This window comes from Micropterus dolomieu, linkage group LG01 (assembly GCF_021292245.1).
Source record: "Micropterus dolomieu isolate WLL.071019.BEF.003 ecotype Adirondacks linkage group LG01, ASM2129224v1, whole genome shotgun sequence".
NCBI classification, from domain to species: Eukaryota; Metazoa; Chordata; class Actinopteri; order Centrarchiformes; family Centrarchidae; genus Micropterus; species Micropterus dolomieu.
Genome location: NC_060150.1, coordinates 39973248 through 39988315, shown reverse-complemented (window position 1 = coordinate 39988315; position 15068 = coordinate 39973248). Strand labels below are relative to the sequence as shown.

General features: G+C 40.3%; 1 protein-coding gene across 1 annotated transcript; it reads right to left on the bottom strand.

The window, feature by feature from the left end:
* Positions 1-12857: 12857 nt before the first annotated feature.
* On the bottom strand, positions 12858-14028 carry LOC123974764 (mannose-specific lectin-like). The gene is made up of 3 exons (XM_046055652.1): positions 13990-14028; positions 13370-13463; positions 12858-13238 (listed from the first exon to the last, which is right to left on the bottom strand). Exons 2-3 carry the CDS (start codon positions 13457-13459, stop codon positions 12978-12980), a joined length of 351 nt encoding a protein of 116 aa, XP_045911608.1. The 5' UTR covers positions 13460-13463; positions 13990-14028; the 3' UTR covers positions 12858-12977.
* Between the last annotated feature and the right edge of the window lie 1040 nt (positions 14029-15068).

Here is a 15068-nt window from a genome sequence, read left to right as displayed (position 1 = left end):
AGCTTGTTTATTGTTTGGTCTGTCTGGTTGCCAACCTACTCTCTTGGTTGCTTCAGCGTATGTTATCCCTTCTGATGTTTTAATTCTCTGTATTTCTATAGCTCTCTTACTAGCCTCACATCCCCTGTAGGCCGAGCTGTGTTCTCCTCCACAGTTACAGCATTTTAGCTTAGCTCCATTTACACATTTCCCGTACTCATGTTCACCACCGCATCTTTCACACCTTTGTTTGCCCTTACATACAGCTGCTGCATGTCCATATTTTTGACACTTAAAGCACCTCAGAGGTGGGGGAACATAATGTTTGACATCGTAGCACATATAACCTATATATACCTTAGATGGTAGACTTTCCTCATCAAAAACAATCATAACAGACAAGCTGTCACATCTTTCACCATTACGTGTTGTTTTCAAGCGTTTTGCCTCGGCTACCCGTGCTCCTTCCACATTTTCCTTGACTTGTTCTACTGACATATTTGTGGGTATTCCCGAAATGACTCCTCGAACCTTCTTTGTATTATTGTTGATCAATGATCCTTGCACTCGTTTACCTTCAATTTTGTTAAGCCGAACAGCCTTCCCTTGCTGATCAGTGTCCCTGCAAAAAACCATCAGTGCTCCATTTCTCATTACTCGTGCACTTTTCACATTGCCAACCAACTTGTTTATAGCTTTTGTTAAATGAACCGGGTTCCACTTGCCGAATGAGGCTCCCTCTTGAGTCATTTTAATCATTACTTTGTACTCTTCATTTCTACCTTCTGTTGAAGCTAGATGTTGTTCATTATCGGTTTCCTCTGAGTGAGAACTCTCATTTTGCTTACTCTTTTTCCCCCGTTTTCGTTTGCTATTTCCCTTTTCCACAATTTTCCATTTTCCATTTCTGCTGCCGCCTGTTTCCATTCCTAATTCACTTCCTGATCCGTCACTTCCCTCTGCCATCTTCTGTCCATTCACAGTCCGGTCTACCAACCGACAAACCGACAACCCTCCCAGTCTCATTTCCTCCTCCTGCATGCCGTCTCACCTGCGCGCCGCCCCGCACTGCACAGCAGCCCGCACGTGACTGTGATCGCCCTGGCGCACGCTTGACCAGGTGAATTGAAGTGGGGCAATCAGAAGCTCACGCCCAGTTCAATCAGCGGAGTACAAATACGCACATCAGTCATTTGGCTAGTGTGCGACGGACTGAGAGGACGGCAGAAGTACAAATGCATCCACTGTGAGGAACTGGGACTTTTTGATTGTGACGGGCTATCGGTAAGCTCACATGGACTCTCGTTTGGATCTTTGTCTGTTTGGGTGTAGAAATGTATTTAATGGGCTAAATGTGTTAATGTTGTGGGTAAAGTTTAAAAATGTCAGTGCGTGGCTTAAAGTGATAGTAAACTGATAAGACCAAAATACTTAAATTTATATGGTTAAAGTGTGGGTTTCCTACCTAATTTGTGTAGATTAATACTCAAATGGTAACCCAAAATCAAACAACTGCTTATTTAGGATCAGTTACAGCAACACTGTTTCTGGCTCTTTAGCTGCTAAATGCGCCACTATGTTTACCAGCTAGTCACTACCTGTGTCTGTTTGCCATGTGTTGCTGGGCAGGTATTCTACAGGAGCTTTTTGTTGAACTTCTGCTGTATTTTCTTTCATGTACTGAACAGACACAAATGTTCAGTGAACAGAGATGAAGTCCCACTCTGTTGCTGACCAAATACATTATAATACTCACTCACTCTGCAGGTGTGTCCTGTCTTAATCTCTCTCTGGCTCGTGTGTGTGTGTGTGTGTGTGTGGGGGGGGGGGGGTTGAGACCTGTGTTTGACAGCAACGCAAGTCTTATATCCCTGGTCAGTGTTTCATTTATGATGACTGAACAGCAACATGCAGAAGTTGCAGGAAAGACGTAATGAACTTGATGAAGGGAGGAGGAAGGGAGAAATCATTACCTTTGCCTGAATGCAATAGGTTTTAAAACTTTTTACAAATACTTGACCTATCTATACAGGCTCTGGTACAGCACGTAGTCCGTTTTCATTATTAGTAATTATGAGTAAATCCAAAACTTAATCTACTCATTTATGTTGAGCCAGGCAACAAAATGAACCTTCATATCAATTTGGGATTTGTTAGATGCCAAAGAGCAATACACACAGCAACTGCAGTGGCATTTAAATAAGAAGTAAATACATGATAATACTAAATCTATCATTTCCATGCACTCTGAGGCATTGTTATGCACATTAATCATTGTCGATAAAACCCAATTTGAGCTTTATGAAATTATGCTCAGTGAGGTGTTGTTCAGGCGCAGCCATTAAGTTCTTAAATCAGGTTAGGCTCAGTGGTGTGCTTCCTCATCTCAAGCACTTCCCAACAGGCCGAGTCTTTTACCTGCTGAGAGCGCAGGTTTTAAGACTTTTCATCTTCTATACTTCACCTCAGTGGGGAGCACGATCTAGCACCATCATTAGTCTGTCTGCACCAAATGAGCTTCCATTCATCCTGCAATCACATCCAGTGATGAGTGCTCATGTGTCTGGAATGACAAAATAAGAGACGTAATGCTCAGGGACAAAAGGTTCTGTTTTCTGAGGGGGGGGAGTTGGATAAGGATCGCACAATTTAACACCTTTCTTTCAGGTTAGTCTGCTCATTTATCTGGCGCAAAGAGCGCAGACTGGCAAGGTTACAGGATGTGGTGTCATGGCACAAAGTAATCAATTATTCATTAATAATATCAACACTTTGATCGGTGCCAGCCACTTACCAAGTTCCCCAAAAAGTGTGATCCACAGAATCGGACCGAGCTCTTGAGGTAAACAGAGGAAGTTCAGCTTAAAAGAGATCAAACGAGGTTAGTGTGAGGAATACAATGGATCACAATAACACAGCGTGTCGGCTCCAGGAGAGGCAAACATGTCAGGGAGGCTAAACTCCTCGAGAGTCCACCTTTCTAAACAACTCCTCTTTTCAGTAACACTGCAGCCACAAACACTGGCTCAGACTGACGTTTCTGGGGCAACGATCTGTTTGTGAGTGAGAGTGTGTGTGTGTGTGTGTGTGTGTGTGTGTGTGTGTGTGTGTGTGTTTGTGTGAATGTACCTGATTAAGATGTCCCTAACACATTACAAGATTCTAAAACTAACTTACTTTAAAAAATGTAATGTATCAAAGTGTTTATTATTAATAAGCTACAGTAGTTGCTGTACACTTTTTCCAACTGTATATTCTAATAAACCTGCACAATAAACTGGGAATGTATCCATCCATCCATCTATCCATTTTGCAAATGTCCAGGTGGTGAAAGCAGGCTAGGCAGGGATCCTGAGGCATCCCCAGGACAGATGGGGTATGAAATCCCTCAAGAAGGTTCTGGGTCTGCCCCGGGGTCTCCTCCAAATTGGACATGCCCAGAATACCTACATAGTGAGGCATCCAGAGGGTAACCTAATCAGGTGCGCAGACCACATCCTGTCAACATAAATATTGAAACTCCTAACACTGTCCCAAAGGGTGAGCCCAGACAGCTTGTGATCCGCGCACTCATTCTTTCAGCCACTATCCAAAGCCCATGACCATATGAAGGTTGGAACATACATGAACATATATCATCTCAGCTGCCTCTGGTACCCCTAGAGTACTGCCAATGCCGCACCAAAATGCTAGTCAATCTTCAAGTCCATCTTACTCTCAACCAGAGATTTACCAATTGACCGACCTAATTTTGCTTTTGAGTGTTTACTATAAAATCAACCAACCCAGTTGACTTCCAGAAGCATGTTCCACTTCATCTCTTCCTTGTTCTACATCTTCATACAGAAAACGTCATTATGCAATATCATAGGAAGTAATGCATAAACCTGCGATAACTGATTTCCTTTGGCCACTTGTGGGCAGCAGAAACTCGTTAACAAACAGTTACTTATTTACCCATCCAGCAGTTTCAGGGCAAGATTATTATTTATCTGGTGTTTCTGGCCGCGAACAAATGTAACTCTAATATTCACTCTCTTTTAGCTCTGTTTTGTTCTCCACCAACTCCTAAAGGGAAACATCTGGTTTAGCTGCTAAATGCTCCACTATATGAACCAGCAATTGCTAACTGTGTCTGTCTACTGTTTGCTGCTGAGCGGTAGTGTACAGTGTCTTCGAAAACGACACTATGAGATTGTGAAACAAAACAGTAAACTTGTGGGCCGGACTGAAACTCACTATAAAGCTTGTAAAGCCAGGCGATACGTCTGTAGGTTCATCACTCATCAGAGTGACCCCTTTCTCATTGTCACGTTGTTTTTACATTTGATACATTGTTTATTTATTTCTAAAAATATAAATTACAGTCCCTTTAAACAGTTTGTCATATATTATTTAAAACATAATCTTAGTCAAGTTTTAAAATATGGATTTCTCACTGTTGTTTGATATACCCATATGTAAAAACAAAGATGCGCCAATCTTATCCACCCGATCAGGACTGGGGATGAAGACCAATCCACATTAAATACACTTTTTTGATCAATGTCATTCTAAAATTCAGCGTTTCCACTATAAGTTATATTTAGTCAGTTTTTAGTGCCACCACAAGCCCTGTCCTCATGTTACCTTACATAAAAATGATCACAATGACTTCCACACAGTGAGTTTTATAGATTTAAAACTTTGGATCGGTACTCCTTAACCGTATTTGAGGGGTTGAAAAAGTTGATGCAACCCTAAAATGATCTTGTATTGATTTTTGGTCATACTGCCCAGTTCCACAGTGTAGGAATGTTTTTATCTATTTTTAGTCAAACAATGACAGTCTAACTTATCTAATGAAATGTCTCAGTTTTAGTGTCAAAATATGATTAAACAAAAATGACTGACACAAGCTACGAAGCTATGAATAGATGTCCGGCAATAATGAAAGAGTCTTTGGTGTCCTATTCTGCACCAGAGAAGAAAAGAAGAAAGAGAGAGAACCAAATAATGTTCTGAAGGACCAAATGCTCCTAAGATGCGAGGAGAGGGAGTAGATGCACTTGGCAAAGAGAAGGGCAGGTCCCCCCCCCCACACACACACACACCATGAGGCCTAACAGGGGGTAAACACACATGCAGAACTTGGAGAACACACCAACACTGCAAGCCACACAAGTACATGGATCCAAATGCAATCATGCAGTATAGTGATCATCATCATTGCACACTCTTTGCAATAACTGTCAGCGAGTCTGTGTGTGCACATACTTCAGGGCCACTCACAGGCCAATCGGACTCTCCGTGAGGCTCATCTTGCAGGCTGAGCTAATTACGCTGCATCTCCATTGTGCCCTGATTACCGCTCCTCGTCTTGTTCATCACAGCCCTGCGGGGATTGGCCTTTTGACACACACACATATACAACAAACCACATTCTCCCCCTCTGATGCATCTCGCCCCCGCTTTTCTCCTCCATCTTGCCCGCAGGCAGAAAGCCCTCCAGCTCCCAGACTGCCTACTTTGTTCTACTTTTCCTTCCTCCGGGTTCATGCGAGGAGAAGTGACAATGTTGTAGATTTCCCTCTTCTACGCTCCTATTTTCCCCATCTTTTTTTTTACCTCCATGTGCTAGTTCTTACTTCACATTACTTATTGCCCCTCCTCCAATGTTCCTTTTCCTCTGACCCTGTATCCTCTCAATTCTAGTCCTCATTATCCACTCCTCCTGCAACGACTTTCCGTGCTTCTCTTAAAGACCAGGACTTCAGGTGCAGCAGCTTTCTGTTCTTTTCCCCAGAAGAAGATTCACAAAATTCTTCTTAATTTAAAAACACTTTGATGGGATCGCAATGCCCACACTCGTATTCCCAGCCTGCCTCTGGCTTGATGTCTCAGTCTTCACACTCTTTCTACTTGTTCTCATTGTTGAAAACCCTTCTTTACATTTTTCTCATTTTCCTGCAATCCTTTTTTTGTAGGCAGACTTTCTTCTCCTCTGAAAATGTCAGAAGTTTCATCACACTTCGATTTCCCCTTATTAAAGGGAGAAAATTAGTTCTCATCCACAAATGACTTACTACCATTGATTAACATTTCACAAGGAAGCTGGACATAATTGGCACGCGGGGCATGTTAATAGGCCAGATGAGTGCTTCTATCTGTGCCAAAATAGTATCTATGTTTATCTTCTAGATGATCGAGCCTTAATTATCTTCCATTACAAATGAATTGGTTACACTAGGTTGGATAAGCTATGAGGCTAATAAGAGAGCCGACTGCGCTGAGGAAGTGTTTCTCCATTAGCTCGTTGACTCTGTAACCTAAACAAGATTGGAAATGAAGCATCCCGTGTGTAACATACCAGCTGTGTGGGTTGAAATGAGCCAGCGGCTTTAATAATTGCAATGCCCACTGGTGTTATGTCGCTTTTTGTTGCGCACATAATTCATCTAAATTGTTTAACTTTATTAGGGCTGGAACAGTCTGACCCAACGCTGAAACTCTCTAGTAAATCTTCTTGATTGCTTTGCACTCGTTTCCCTACTCCTGGGCACCCTCTCCTGTCCAGGTCTTTGGGGTTTATTTAGGCAAAAGAATGCTTTCATTGTCAGCCTGTGAGGGGATTTTAATGAGCCGCACTGTTAATAACAAAAAGGGAGATCCATTCATCACGCATGCTGTGGAGGACGCACAAATAAACAGTAGATATGAACACACACAGTGGTATTACGTAATCGCACTATTAAACATGTTTTCTACAGGAAAGCACACAGAGGCTGGTGGGGGAGACAGTTGTTTTATGCTGCTGTTGGGGCCATATTTCCTGTTTTATCTAGCTGAATAAGTAAGTTGGTACAGAGATAAAAGTTTGAAGTAACAGTGCAGCTTCAGTAATAAAACTCATCTCAAAGAGAGTGTTCGGAAATACTGCTTTTGAGATTCTGCCATTATAAAGTAGCCAGCACCTCTCACTGCGAGGAAGGCAAGGCGTCCCACTAGTAACTAACTGAACAAGACACATTCCCTGAAACAATTTTATAATTCATCCGTCAAAGTTAAAGGTCCCCTATGGAGTTTTCTTGTAAACAAAGAAAGTTTCCACTTAGCGTCTCTCGCCATGTTTACTTTCTAGCAGCCTTCTTTAGCCCCGCCTTTTACTGGCATATTGCCACATTCTCTGCCACCTGTAGATCAGTGGAATAGTGTGAAACCATTGGCGGAAATGTGTATCAGATCACCTGTGTGCTCGTACATCTGGATACCAAAAGTGGCCCCACCCACTTATTTCAGCTGGTTAGGCTTTACATTGGGATGACGCAAATAAAAATTGCATTTCTAGGGTCTCGGAAAGTTTTACAAACATATAACCTTCATGGATGAAAAAATCTAAAAGAGAATTAATTGGCCTTGTGTGCAGTTGGAGGTGTCCTGTCAACAGTTTTGCAGACGTCTCTTATAATGGTGGTCTATGGTGAAAATGTTTTTTGGGCTACAGGTTTTTTTTTTCCACTGCAGGACAAATTACCGGCAAAGGCTGAGGGGTGCTGCCACATCCAGCTCTCTAAATATATCCATGGTCTGCCAAAACATACAACTACAAACAATTAAATAATTTTCCAGAAATTAGAGCTAAAACAATTGGTCAATTAACTGATTAGTTGACCAACACAACAAGAAATTTGATAATCAATGAAGGATCCATTGACATAAAGAATGTGGGAGCTGGGGATTGAACAACCGACTTTCTGATAAGTGGCTGACCGCTCTACCACCTGAGCCACAGCCGCCCCTTTAACTCCAGCAATTCTACCTGAAGGTGAACATTACCACTACAGACAAAAATATCCCCAGCTGTGAAAGTCAAATTGCTGGTTCACTAGCCCACAACCTTTTAAATTGTGCCCCACCCACTGCTGTGCAGGGCTTGTGCTGCTCAAACAGATGCTGGTGGCTGCGCTACAGCACAGATTCCCCACTGTGTGTGTTTTGGTAAGGTGGCCATTTTCAGACACGAGTAAAGCTGGATGATAGATAATAAGGGAGAGAACTGAGGCGAGGAGAAGCAGTGTGAGTGAGAGCCCCTGTCTCTGCAGGCCGGAGGACAGTCATGCAGACAGCATTCTTCACACTCCAGCATTAGACGTACTGCATTTAGGCAACGTGTGATGTTTTCATTTGCACACTGTAAGCAGCACTAAAAAGAGACAGTCTGACGCCGAGTGTATTATCTCCATGCACTCACACTCAAGCACAGAAAGAGGTGTAAACAAAAATGCAATAACAACAAGAAGTGTTTACTGTTGAAGATGAGTTTGACACATTTCCTGTGTAATGAGGTGTGTGCAACTAGTGCACTCCTGTTTACATGTTGTTCTCACACAAAAGCCATGCACTGTTAAAAGCCACAACTGCCATACGTTTTCTGTTGTTTAATATCCAGATGTGGCACTAAAGGACCACCTAGCCACGGGGAGTCTTAGCATCTCACACCACTCACATTCTCAAATTCCGCATGATTGTTTACTGCCTTGGAACAGCAGGTGGAAACCAGAGTGACAAGACCCAAAATTCACCAGCTAACTAACACAGTGGCTTATATAACCGGGCATGAGACCAATAACTGCAGATTGCAACGTGATATTTGTGATTAAATCAGTGGCTTATGTAATCACACACATTTTCCAGCTGTTCAGACATCTGAGACTTTCAAGCTTATTGATTACCTGATAATTAAAGTATGGGTACCACGCTGTACAACTAATGACTGCCTTAACTCAACTGACCAGCATATTCCTTTTAACCTAAGTGCCAAGAAGTTAAAATTGCTAGATATGGAACCAGATTGAGTAGAAGATCCTGTAAATATGATCTCTCAACCCGTCTGTTAACACTGGCAAAACATATGACTGATTATGTAGCAACTTTAGATGAGAGGCTACAAAACATCTACATGTGTTAATTATTTTTTTAATATAAATAAATTTGTGTAAAGCCCCATTCGGATTAAGTTTACTTGTGATTTAACGATTTAAACGTTACCTGCACTTAAACGTTACCTGCACTAGTCAGTGATTTAAATCCCATCCAGACACATACATTATGTGGGTCATTTTCACCCCCTACACACTGTAATGATTATGGCAAAACTTTTTTATGTGAACTCACTGGTCCTTCTGTAATTTAAATCACGTCTGGAGCGACGTTTTGAATTTTAAAGTGCATCTCTGAATTTCTTTCAGGCAGCTTGTCCTTCTACTTTATTTTTTAACATTTGCTCAATGTGAAATTTGACTTTTGTCTAAAAATGGAGGAAGTTAAAAATGCTTTTGTTAATCTGATAGTTCATAAAATGGTACAGGTACTGGTATTCTCTTTTGGCTTTGTCCTGCTGAATTATTGCTTCGTTAAATATTTAGATATCAGGGACTCAAGATGATGATCATGAACACTGAAGTGCATTACTGTGTTAGCTAAACTAGTCTTGTCACTAAACAACGAAACTCGATTAATATTATTACTAATAATGTACTAGTCTGTTGCATTTACATGCGTTCATTTGGCCAAAAGCTATATACAAACGAGCGACAATCCAATCCAAAGTCAAAAAGAAACCATTTTCAAATTACTGATAAATTATTTATGCCGTAATAATGAAATATTTGTGAAACCCATTTGAATTATTATTCATTATTACTTTCATCATGAACTGACTGAAGAGCATGTCACTGCATTTGCACTGTATAATATGCTGCAAGAAAAATAAAGCACTAGTGAACACTACATCACTGTTAAAAGATAAAACTAAATCAACTCTGAGCCTCACGGTGACGCTTGACAGTATAAAAATAATAATAATCTTTATTTGTATAGCACTTTTCAAAAACAAGTTACAAAGTGCTTTAACAAGTGTAAAGACAATAATACCCAAAAGACAATAATACAATACAAGATAAAAGCAAGAAAACATTGAAAAGACTAAAATACACGTTTAAGATAAATATAAAATAAGTAAAATAGAATAAAATAAAAGGTCAAATAAGATCGGGAAAGGCTCTCCTATAAAATTATGTTTTAAAAGAGTTCACTGACTCAGCCGACCTGATTTCCTCGGGCAGGCTGTTCCAGAGCCTCGGGGCCCTGACAGCAAACTCCCCTTTAGTTTTCAGTCGAGACTCTGGAACAGACAACAGACCTCTGCCCGAGGATCTCAAGGTACGTGCTGGTGCGTATGGGACTAAAAGGTCAGAAATATAACAAGGCGAGAGGCCATGAAGAGCTTTAAAAGTAAAATTTTAAAGTCAATTCTAAAACATACTGGGAGCCAGTGTAATGAAGCTAAAATAGGAGTGATGTGGTCATATTTCTTTGTTCTGGTTAAAAGCCTGGCAGCTGAGTTCTGGACAGTCTGGAGTTGATCAATAGATTTTTGGGTTAAACAGGTGAAAAGGCTGTTGCAATAATCCAGGCGTGATGGGATGAAGGCGTGTAAAATGGTCTCGGTGTCCTTAAAAGTTAACATAGAAATATAGCAAAAATTCGATCTAAGTTGATAAAAACATGATTGAACAAGTTTTGTGGTGTGCTGCTCGAAATTTAAATTACTATCAAACCAAACACCAAGGTTCTTTGCCATAGGCTTAATGTGATTTACTAGGGAACCAGCAGATGGCAGTATTTGATTTGCCATCTGCTGGGACCCGATGACCAAGATTTCAGTTTTGTCTGAGTTCAGCTGGAGGAAATTATTTGACATCCATTTTTTAACTTCACAAAGGCAGTCGGTAAGTGAACTCAGCCTTCCAGGGTCTGTGGATCTGACGGGCAAGTATATTTGTGTGTCATCAGCATAAATATGAAAACAAATACCATGTTTATGGATAATATGTCGAAGGGGAAGCTGATACAAGGAAAACAAAATGGGTCCTAAGACCGACCCCTGAGGCACACCATATTTAACTGGACAGAACGAAGAGACATAGTTGTTTACAGACACGCAAAACTTCCTATTTGACAGGTAGGATGAAAACCATTCTAGGGCAGTACCAGAGATCCCCACCCAGTGCCTCAGTCTGTCTAACACGATTCATATCCTCCTACCTCATGTACATTATATTACCTGTCTCTATAAATATTTATTTATTCCAGCATCCTTTGCACTCTGCTCCATTACACTATTGTCTCTACAAATATAGTTGTTTTGTTTATGTGTATGTGTGTAATGTACACTGCAGTTTGTGTGTTCTCGTTTAGCTTGTTGTCCTGTTTGTTTATGCTTGTTCTGTATGTACACTGAGAGCTAATATATGTAAGAATGGAGTCATATTCCTCTTATGTGTACACATACCTGGCCATTAAAAGTGATTCTGATTCTGAACACCAGAAATGTCCATACTCTTCAAACATCCATAGATTGTTACGCTACTTCTAGATGCATGCAGAGTATTAACCTTCATTCTCAAGTCCATTAGTCTATCAGAGTGTCAGCAATTCTTTATTTGATAAAGCAGTTAATTTACAAGCTGACTGATTCAACCCAATACAAATCAAACAGTACGTAACAATGAATATATTATTTAACCATTGAAAAATCACTTTATAATTTGAAGTTAGTTTGAAAACTGTAAAGAGCCTTCCTTGGATGACCTGCTGAGAGATGAACATGAGTGTTTATAACAGTGAGATGGTGGGAGATCAGTGTATTCAGATAAAGCAGGCACACTGCAGAGGCAGGTAAAACATTTCCACTGTGTACGTCTGGGTCTGGCTGTAAAAATGTAAATATGCTGCAGATACAGTAAGTAGCCTAAATTGCACAGCAAAGACTTGATTATAAATTTGATAAGCAAACAAATTTAGTTAAATTTTCTAATCTGCTCGGTGTACATGTTAGTTCAAATGACGAGAAGAAGAACACCTATGTATGTTACTGTATGTTTCTTTTGCATAAAGAATAAATGAATGTCTGTCTCTACAGCAGCAACACCGACACTAAACTTCTGACCCGAAGAGAAACTCACCAAACCCTTTCCAGCAATCCGGTCAGCTAAAATGTCTAACGGAGGCTCTGCCAAAACAGTTTTTCTGTTTAAAAAGTATCTTTGTTTATCAGAAAGTTTCTAAGTTCATATTGTTTGTTAAGGAGCTAAGAGTAAGAGCTATATTTAAGCATAAAATCACTAAAGTCACTTTACCACCTCTGCACATAGTTAGTCTCACATACCTACATTTAGAAACTTCATATAACTTTGAAATTACATGTTTGGTTTTTTTTGAACATGTGGGTTTTAAGACACAAAATACAATTTTGAAACTGATTTCTGTCTCCCAGTTATCAGTTTTCACAAACAAATTATACATCAAAGTGTTTCCACAAACATTTTTACTATCAAAATATTGATATACAAGAGAGAGTTACACTTTTGATCCTTTACTGACTAGGAGAGTCCTTCACTTTTAACTTTTGACAAAATTTCTTTAAACACTTTGCTTAGCTACTCCTCTTCCACTCACACTGTAAAAATCTTAATGGCAGTTGCTACTATACTGTGCTAAGCTAGGCTAGTTAACCATTTAGCCAAACTAGAGAGTGCCTGGGGGAAAAGTATATTTAGCTTTAGCTAGTGCAAGCAGTAGCTACCTAGCTTCATTTGATATACAGTAGGTGTCTTGTTTTAGCCTTGTAGTTGATTCACATGAAGAACTGCAGTTTGATTTTAGCCTTGTTTTGTTGTAACTGTATTATAGCCTAAATGCTGTTCTAATTAAAATTATACATTTCTACTTCACACATCATTTTATAGGCTATATGGCAAATTAGATGTCAAAAAGTTCTGGTTTCAACTAAATACTGACTGAAAATGTTTTTACAGTACAATAAGAGGAAAAACACATACTATTAAATTGGCTTTTATTTGATTCCAGATTACACAGCAGGCAGGTTTACTGTAATTCACTCTGACATCCAAAGATGACTTGAACTTTCATTGCATTCAATTTTAAAAGACTTGTCATCATTTAATGCCGTGGTTCATAGCAGAGCTCCAAAGTTCGTCAGAGCCCTTGTACACCCGCAGTTTGCCGTCATCGCTCAGGTGAAGACGGCAGGGGTTGTCACCACCAACATGTGAGTTTGTCTGCCACCTGGGTTGGTTATTCTTGTTGTACATGACCAGGTTGCAGTCATCCTGCATGCACAGGCGGGAAACATCTGATCCGTAAGTGTCAGAAGCCCATACAGGCTTCCAGCCATAGATGACAAAGTTACCATCATCCTGCAGGAACAAACAGAGACATTTGGCTGTTATCAAAAATGTTTCCAAAAAAATTAACCTCTTTCAAAAAGGTAAAACACTTAAAAAATAATTAAAAGAACTCTGGAATGCAAAATATCAGGTTTACTCACCTGGAAGATAGCCTTCCACTGCTTGTTGTTGGATATCAGGTAGTCTCCCTTGTGGAGCTCATTGTTTTTGGACAAGTAGTTTTTGCTCATGATTCTGAAATGAACATGCAAACAGCAGGCTAAAATCCCCCAAATACATTGACACCACATGTTTTTAACATTTCTCTTGTGCTCCATCAGTAATCTGTTAATCTCGGGGGTACCAAAGATGCAATCTGACCGCAACGCCAAAGGGACAGGGTCGTTCGGCATGACACTCACAGCGCATACTCAACCGTGGTGACGGTGGTCCGTCAGGGCCACCTATTGATTTTCATTTTACTGGCCTATTTAAAATAGGTAATATATGATATTATTGTGGAATCGCAGCCCATCTTTGCCCTGCTCCTGCTCCCTCTCTCTCTTACTCTCTCAAACACATCGGATTGAACACAGTGACCCGTCTGTGAATAGCAGATATTCATTCATAGGAGGAATGGGTTGTGTTCTAGCAAAATGATTCAGCTGTGTATTTGTTAAAATTTAACTGCAATTATTTAAAGTTTAGTTAAATCCTGAAAATTAATCTACTCTTGCACAGTAAAGCATGATTTAAGAATACAGAAGAGTAGAGCACTTACAGGCTTGAATGTCTCACACCAGTCAGTCTGGGAGCAGAAGTGAAGGAGGTGATGTTCAGACCTCGTCACTCCGTCTTTATATCATCTGAGGAAGGAGTGGCAAAGGAATTACCAATGAGATGTCTTAGAAAGCAGTCCGAGTTTACTGTAGTTGATATTTGACAGCCAGGCAGTTTTTCAACCTCGCTAATCACATATTCAGTGCCAGATTGTTGTCTCATGACCCTACAGGTTTATTGTAGTACACTGTAGTTTCTAGTTATCTTTAGTTTAGCCTGTAACTAACTGTCTTTCCCATTTGCTTGAGTATCATCCCTCATCTCATATTCCCTTGTCTGCCAGATAATGCCCAAGGTAACTCCAGCCTGCCCACGCCACACACCCTCAACAGTCTTTCCAGCTTTTGCCTTTCCACCATTGCCACTCTGTTCCTGCCATCTAACTTCTCCTCATCTCTCCACCTCCATTAACCCACAATAAATCTTCCACCTTGTAAGAGTAAGTAATAGAAGTATTCATTTAACTTTATTTTATCATTGAGCCTGTAGTTTGCAGTGGTGTTGAACTGGACTACATTATATTAAAATGTGCTTCTGATATTTTGCTTCCCTCACTTTTATAAATGGGAGGGCAAAAACTAATTTTAATATAATGTAGTCCAGTACAACACCACCACTATTATGACCCCAGTAAGTAGTGTTTTAGCTTGTATCAGCTAATTTGTAGAGTGTACAGCCTGTGACTTTAGTGTTGTGGTTCAATCTGCTGAGTTTATAGGACGTGAATTGCTTTAATTGCTTTTTGGTCGTATATTTAGTCTTGTCTTACTCCGCAGTACTTTTTGTTAAGAAACTCTGGACTGCGTAAAATGTCTGGAAAAAACTCGCAATACTATTCAGTTCAATATAACGTGGTTGCTGCTTACTGTTAACTAACTAACTCTCTCTCTCTCTCTCCTGTTTGTTCCGCGTAGTCTCCGGGTTGTTCAACGCTATAGTGGAGAACCTTTGGTTACTGTGGGAAACACTGCTGTCTCCTTTGTTCTGTGGTTATATGGGGACTTTGGGTGTGTTTGTGTT

What these genes read in the sequence shown, in the direction of transcription:
- LOC123974764 (XM_046055652.1), bottom strand. Translation starts at nt 13,459, where the DNA reads ATGAGCAAAAACTACTTGTCCAAAAACAATGAGCTCCACAAGGGAGAC. An exon ending in AGTGGAAGGCTATCTTCCAG is followed by an intron (nt 13,239 to 13,369) that starts GTGAGTAAACCT and finishes TTGTTCCTGCAG; the next exon opens with GATGATGGTAACTTTGTCAT.